Genomic DNA, 7,703 nt, shown 5'->3' on the forward strand with positions numbered 1-7,703 from the left:
ATCTATTTACTAAAATGATATTAAAACTATTTAAAATATATTTTAGTTAAGTTTAATAATATTTTAGCCCAGTGCATTCATTTCAAATGTTTTCTGCTCTTTTCTCTTCATGAAGTTTTAAGAAAAATATCTTCCTAATCTATTTATTCTAGCCTTTTTCCATTGAAATTTTGTGAAAAACTCATTTAAGACTTCAATTTATTTATTTATTAATATTAAGATGGTTATTATTGGAGGAGTGTTTGCAGTACATCCATAGACACATTTTATTTGATTAATTGAGATACATTTTATTTGATTAATTGAGATAAGATATGACATCTACAATTATTTTTGTGATTTTTATTAACTCCAACCAATATGAACGTATTTTCAAAAGAGTAGATTAAATTGTGAAGTCAACCCCCAATGTCAAGGGAAAACGGGATTTTATAAGTATCTCAAGAGAAAAGACCTTTTCGAGTTACAGAATGAAATTGTGAACATTGTTAAGAATATTTTTTTGAAAAACGGGTTTTGTAAAGGTTGGAGCTGCTGTTTCTTCCTACACCTCTCATTCCAATATAAAATATAAAAATACTTTTTTTTATTTGTTTTGTCATCCCACATTTTGGATTATATAATATAAAAGTTAATATTGGATTCGAAAATATCTTACAGATTAAGTTATCTGGAGTATAATTTTAAAAAATGGTATTTTGAATTATATAATTTAGAAATCTAGATTTGATAGTAGCTTTCAGATTAAGTAATTCAGACACGTATTTGAAAAAAGGTTTTCGAATTATAATTCGGAAGTTAATATCATATTAGAAAAGACTTTCAGATTATGTAATAAAAAAACTAATCATACATCTGAAAAAAGACTTTCAGATTGTGTCATCTGGAAGCTAATTACGAATTTGAAAAAAGACTTCTGGAAATGCGAAAATAACATATGGAGGTGCAGGAAGAAACAATCTAGAGCTGAACTTAGAAGAAAAATAGGTCAATAATGTATTCATCCTTTCTTCCACGAGAGTTTCTTCCTGCGGCCCTTACATTTTTTAAAATACCTAAATTATTCTTTCACAGTTTTAGTTTTATGTGATTTTTGAATAAAGGTTCCTTAAGCAAAAAGTGTTTTCAGAATAGAAAATTCATAAGATAATAAATCATTTCAGAATTTTTTTCGAAATACATTTTTTTTATTTCTAGATTGGTAAACCCAGAATTAATAAAATTTATTCTGGAAATATTTCAAAAAAAATAATCCATAAGTCATTTTTAAAAAGATAAAACAGTTTTTTTTCTCGAAAATGATGGGGGTGTAAGATGAAATTTGTTAAGGTGCAGGAAGAAAGAGCCTTCTTCCACATTCTGCGTCCCTACGCGGTCCAGTTCCCTCGCTCCACTGCTTGGTTCCAGCATTACGACTTTCCAGAAAAACATCCTAAATATTTTTTTTCACCTCTCATTTATTTTGGAGTTATTTTTTCAGAATGCATATTACATTTCAGAAAATCTATTTCAAAATAAATAAAAGGTTACCCAAAAAATTTGCCAATCTATAAGAAAAAACACCATAGAAAAATTTGACACAGTTAATCAACAATAACACTAGAATCGTGGAATGATTTAGATAATCCATACAGTTTAATTTAGTGACCAGGTTTATCCCGGCCAATAATCAACGAAGAACAACTTTTTTACATTCAACGTACTGAAATAGTACTCGTTTATCTGAATTTCAGATTCAAATACCATGATCCACGAATCAAATCAAATTATAGTACATTTATTGGTCTCATAATTTCAAAGTGCAGCGTGCTTCAGAAACATGTTGGCTAAATTAGCTTGTCATTGTTGAAGAATAAATCTGTAGCATCAAACAATTATATCAATTGGGTGCTCTTGATCATCCAAAAGCAACACCTGAGACCCTTCTTCAATAATCATTGCACCATCTTCATTTGCTCTACTAAGATGTTCACAAGGACTTACCGCGAATCCAACATGAGTCATTTCCCCTGCATCAAGCATCACACTCTGGAAACCAACCAACTGTTTCACAGGGTTTCCACTTTTCTGGTTTTTAGGCCTCATAAACAGCAATACAGGATGCTTCCCTACCATGCTTCCATGATTTTGAACTCTCACTGTGACCGAGAGTGACATGCTTTGGCAGGTTTGTTCTCCCAACTCCGAAACTAGTTTGTACCTTACGGTTTCTGAATTTTCAACCATCAAATGAGTGGATGATTGGTTCAAGTGAAGCTTGGCATGTGTAACAGAAACAAACTCATAGGAATACTTTGAGTAGCTTAGTCCATAGCCAAAGTCATACACTTTTGGACCTTTGTAAAATCGGTAAGTTCTCCCAGGATAGCCAGTAGAAGGATCAGCTCTCATTCTCATGTCTGTCATGGGTACTTTGATGTAATCTTTTGGGTACCAAGTAACTGGCAGTCTTCCTCCTACATAGTATTATGACAGACAGCACACACCATTTCAGTAATAAACTTGTGAATCTGTGAACTATTGTTGGGCCATGTTGTTTGTTCGTTCATAACTTAGTCAAATACAATGTCGGATAAAAATAGTACAATACAAGTAATCTTCCCTTTAGTCCTTGAGATTACAAGTGAGTCACTTTTAATCCTTGTAAAATGTTGCAAAATATCATTTACTTTAAAAGAGTATAGTTAAAACACGAGTAAAGTGAATGACATTTAGATTAAAAGTTGTGTAAAGTAAGGGACTAAAGTTAAAGATTTTATTACAGCATCAGGGACATTTTATTCATAAAATACCAAACAAATTCACCTGGGTTGTGGTCCCCAAAGATAATTTGTGCAAGTGCAATGCCTCCAAGTTCTCCGGGATAACCTGCCCAGAGGATGCCTCCAATTTTGTGGTTATACTTGGCTGAACTAATATCTACAGGCCCTCCACAAAGCAGCACCAAAATAACTGGTTTCTTAGAAGCTTCAGCAACGCTGTTGACGAGTTCAAGTTGCTTGCCTGGCAAGTCTAGATGAATGCGATCACGTTCTTCCCTCTCTTCACTTTGATCCAATCCCATAACCAGCACCACATAATCCACTTTTTTTGCAACTTCCACTGCCTGCTCAATTTGAGCCGAAGAACACTTTGGTCCACCATCACAGCCAGGATGATAAACGGCGTTCTTAACGTAGTGCTGAAACCCTTGCAATATGGTCACAGATTTACAAGGAGGGCCAGCATAGTTTCCAAGAAGAGTTAGTGGAGAAGCATTGGCATTGGGACCTATCACTGCTAAGGAAATGCTGGGGCTTGTTTTTGGAAGTGGTAGAAGTGTGGGAGAGTTTTTTAAGAGGACAATGCCATTTCTTGCAGCTTCAAGAGCCAGATATTGGTGCTCTTTGGAACATACATGATTGGGACCAATCATGCCAAATGGAAGACTGCTTGGATTTCCATCAAACAGGCCTAGCCTCATTCTAATAGAAAACAGGTTGTGAAGGGCACGGTCTATTTCAGACATGGATACTTTTTTCTGCAGCACTGCGGATTTAGCATGATCCGTCAAATAAGTACCACATTCCACATCCATCCCTGCAAATTTTAAAAACATATTCACTGTAGGGCATCTAAAGTACAACAACAGTACGTGTAACTACATTTAGGAGGTAGTCCTTCCTTTTCGGTAAACTACACTTGACCTCTTCAAAAGTTTTCAGAAATGACATATAATACCATTTTCAACCAAAAATTACTTTTTCTCCTTACTTGAAGTTTGAGAAACTGGAGTGTCCAAGTGCTGTTTGAATAACTTAACACAATTTCCATACGCATGACTTCAGTACTTCTTAAACACCTTAGAGAACTATATTGGGTGAGAAAAAATACACAATATTTATTTAGCGCCCTCATAAAAAAATTTAGACTCTAGATTACCCTCCAAATGTGAACCGTTTGAATAAAGAATTTTCCAGAATTACTTACACTGCATCAGTTCATCTACTGAGGGAATTATGGTTTGTCTAAGTAGGAAGGTTGTACTTCGGAGTTTCTTTGCTATATCAGAATATTATTGATTTCATGAAATTTATAAAAGGCATACTTAGATTATTCATATCGTCTCTAATGGATTTAGTAAAGATAAACTATGGAAGAGTTTGTTTTAAGATAAAAAAAAAAGTGACCATTCTGGTATAAGATAGGTTAATATTCTTTAGAGACTTAAAACAAATCTAGTTTATGCTTGCTTATACTATCATAAAAAATAATTTCTTTAAAAAGCGTCTGATTTTGAGTCAAAATAACTTCTGATTATTAATGAGATGATAATATTACTCCAACTAAATCCTCACTGAGTGAGGTAATAGTTTTAGAGCAGTGCTTAATAGTGGAGACAGAATGCTACGAAAGACTTCTAACCAATCATTTGCGTTAATCATTTTATGTGATAGAAAAAACAAGTATTTTCGACAAAACAGTGCTACTTTTGCCCGAGAAACACCAATTAAACAAATATTAATTTAAAAGTTGAAACAATATCAATGTAAATTGACGAAAAACATAACTCCGAAAATAATTTTTTTAGTAACCACAATTTCTCTTTTCAAAAAGGGCACAAAGATTCTTGTTGTTTTCATGAAAAAGAATTTCGTGTTTTTTAACACTTTCCTAATTGATCATCCCATCTCACTATTTCTTTTCCTATTTAAAAAAATCTCAAATTTTTTATTTTCAATTATTTTTTTCCCTTTGCTAATATCTGCTCCTTCTCTTCAAATTGCAGCTAGTAATACTTTTATAATTTAAAACATTTTTTTTCAATGTATTTTAAAAATTAAAATGTATTAATTAAACATATTTTATTTATGATTTTAAATTCTATTTCATAAGTTTTAATTAAATTTTAAAAATACACATACATAACTTTGCACGCCAGTGTGGAAAGTAGAGAGAAAGTCTTCCTGTGGGGCTCACAGATGTCGGAAAATTATGAGAAAGATTTGTATAATTCTTAACAGATAAAAGAATGTAAACATGTGATTGAATATAAAAGTTTATGTAAGCATCATTAATGGTATTAATATAGTAGACGAAATGAAAATACAAAAATGGAAACCTTAGAAAAACCTAAAATGTGAAATATACAGAAAGGTGACATAAGAAATTCTGATAAACATATTATGGGTACCTAATATAACTGGGGAAAGGCACCGACTTTGGCATCAATGGTTGAGAATGAATAGCATTGTAAAACCATGTTACTGTAAACCGACAAAAGACAGGTGATGAAAGCCTCTACGTACTAGGAACATGAGATTTAGGTGGTTTCAATTTGGAGCAAAGATTTAACAGTGCAATTGATATTATGAATTGACGCGAAAGAGAGAGACATACCAGCACGAAGAACATCAGCTACAGCATCCTCCGATGATTTTGCAAATCCTTGCTGGTCATGAATGATCCCCACTGCCCCACAATCCGACGTAATATAGCCACGGAAATGCCATTCTTTTCTGGCTGTTTTGGTTAACAGGTTGAAATCCGCACAGCTCGGAACCCCGTTCACGCGGTTGTAAGCACACATGATCCCACTGGCCCCTCCTTGCTGTACGCAACTCTGAAACGGAGGCTGGTATGTGTCCGCTAAATCTTGCAAACTCACCTGAAACAGATCATAATAATGTCTGTGTATCTAATCCAAGAGTTAAGCAAAAAGAGGAAAAAGGTAATTAAGAAGTGTGCAGAGTGAAGTGGTTAATTACGCGAGCGTCGAAGAGAAAGCGATCCACGCCCTTCCAATTGTCAAGATCGTAAGCCGTGAAGTGTTTGCAACAGGCGGAGGCTTGAAGGTGGCCCCTCAACTTGCCTCCGTGAAAGGAGTCTCCTTGGAGGCCTCTGACGTAGGAAACTGCGTAGCCAGAAGTGAGGAGAGGGTCTTCGCCGGGTGTCTCTTGTCCTCGGCCCCATCGCGGGTCCCTGAAGATGTTAATATTGGGAGCCCAGAAGGTGAGCCCCTGGGCCTGGCCTGCATTATAGATTGCGCGGGCTTCGATCCCAATGGCGCGTCCGATGCGGTACCAGAGGAGGGAGTCGAAGGTGGCTGCGCTGAGGATGACCTGAGGGAAGCTGGTGGCGGAGGAGATGGAGGCGTTGAAGCGGATGCCGGGGCCAACGCTTCCTACGCCGTGAAGGGCCTCGCTCCACCACTGGTAGGCGGGGATGCCGAGGCGGGGGATGGAAGGCGCGGTGTTGACGAGTTGGGAGAGTTTCTCTTGGAGTGTGAGTCTGGAGAGAAGGTCTTTGGTTCTTTGGGGGATGGGGAGTTTGGGGTTGCAGAAAGGGTAGGATTTGGAGGAAGGGTTTGACCAATCACAAGCGAATGGTGGGTTAGATGAGTGAGCAGTGTGAAGAGTGAGGAAAATGATGGTTGCAAAGGTGAAGCTGAGGGCCATGCTCTCGACGCAAAGCTATAACTAATGTCCAAGGTTTATAGTGTGGAAGAAATTTTCATGGCTATCATCATATAGTAGAAAAAGGGTCACTTACTTACATCCCTGATTTAACGTCTCAGTCCCACCTAAATTTTGAAATTTACCTTAGACTCTGGAAAGTCCCACTTAAATTTCTTTATAACCCTTTATGCACAATCTTTTTCTTTCTCATTTCTTCTTCGCGAAATCAGCATTGTGTTTCTCCTCTTTGGTGGCTGCACTGTTAGCGTTGGTGATCCAAAGGGTATTTTTCTTGCATCTTTGTTTGGACCTGCAGCTACATACCTTCTTATAAGTTTTTAAATTTCTAAAAATGCCCTTTTATAATATTTGAGATTATGTAATTCAAAAGTCATTTTTCAAATGTGTAATTAGCTACCGGATTATATAATCCAGAAGTCATTTGTCAGATGCATGATTATTCTTCAGATTACATAATCTGAAAGTCTTATTTACCTTCTAGATTATGTAATTCAGAAGTTTTTTTTCAAATGAGTTTCCGAATTACATAATCCAAAAACTACTCTATGGGGGTGACACAAGAAGGACAAAAATGTATGACACAAGAAGAACAAAAATGTATTTTCATGTTGTATATGGAGGTGACTATATAGAGGTGCAGGAAGAAACAGTCTTTTGGTTGTGGTTGTTTGTAGTGGGCTTTTTTGTAAGGGAGATTTCTTTCGAATTGGATTGTGGTTTAACGTTAGTGATCTAAATGTTCATCTTGTTTTTTAAACTGATATTTATTTTTGGGATTCCAACTACTACATTTTATTGAATTGTTAATTATTCTTCTTCATCCTTGATATTAAATGATTGTTATTTAGATGTTTACATCCTAAATTGAAATTAATTATTGGTTGCTTAAAATTAAAATTTAAAATATAGGAATAGTAAAAATTATAGGACCAATTAATGATTTTAGTCCCTAAAAATAACTTAATTATTAACTCATTAGTTTCTTCACAATTTAAAGATTAAATTATGGGTAATTTACACAATACATTTTAAAAAATATAGGAAAAATATATAAATTTACATCATTTGCATTCATTCTGAAATGTTAAGTGACATAAAAAGTCGAAAATATTTTATGTAAAAAGTCGATCCTATAAATAGTGATACTTGGTTTTCTATTAATTTGAAATGATATGTATGTGAAATTGCTAGTACACATTATTCTTATTTTCACAAGTCAATATATATTTTTAGATTTGATAGTGT

At 34.9% G+C, this 7,703-nt stretch overlaps 1 protein-coding gene across 1 annotated transcript; it reads right to left on the reverse strand.

The window, feature by feature from the left end:
- Window positions 1–1,573: 1,573 nt before the first annotated feature.
- On the reverse strand, window positions 1,574–6,739 carry LOC137821343 (probable beta-D-xylosidase 7). Its single transcript, XM_068625892.1, has 4 exons — window positions 5,748–6,739; window positions 5,380–5,647; window positions 2,806–3,579; window positions 1,574–2,456 (listed from the first exon to the last, which is right to left on the reverse strand). The coding sequence occupies exons 1-4, from the start codon at window positions 6,435–6,437 to the stop codon at window positions 1,867–1,869; spliced, it is 2,322 nt and encodes a 773-aa protein (XP_068481993.1). The 5' UTR covers window positions 6,438–6,739; the 3' UTR covers window positions 1,574–1,866.
- Window positions 6,740–7,703: the final 964 nt, after the last annotated feature.

The sequence above is a fragment of the Phaseolus vulgaris genome, chromosome 9 (assembly GCF_000499845.2).
Source record: "Phaseolus vulgaris cultivar G19833 chromosome 9, P. vulgaris v2.0, whole genome shotgun sequence".
NCBI lineage: Eukaryota > Viridiplantae > Streptophyta > Magnoliopsida > Fabales > Fabaceae > Phaseolus > Phaseolus vulgaris.

Excerpts from the sequence above, each read along its gene's own strand:
- LOC137821343 (XM_068625892.1), bottom strand. The coding sequence starts at position 6,437 with ATGGCCCTCAGCTTCACCTTTGCAACCATCATTTTCCTCACTCTTCAC. Across the intron at positions 5,648-5,747 it reads GCTTTCTCTTCGACGCTCGC|GTGAGTTTGCAAGATTTAGC; the intron begins GTAATTAACCAC and ends GATCTGTTTCAG. Across the intron at positions 2,457-2,805 it reads CTTTGGGGACCACAACCCAG|GAGGAAGACTGCCAGTTACT; the intron begins GTGAATTTGTTT and ends AATACTATGTAG.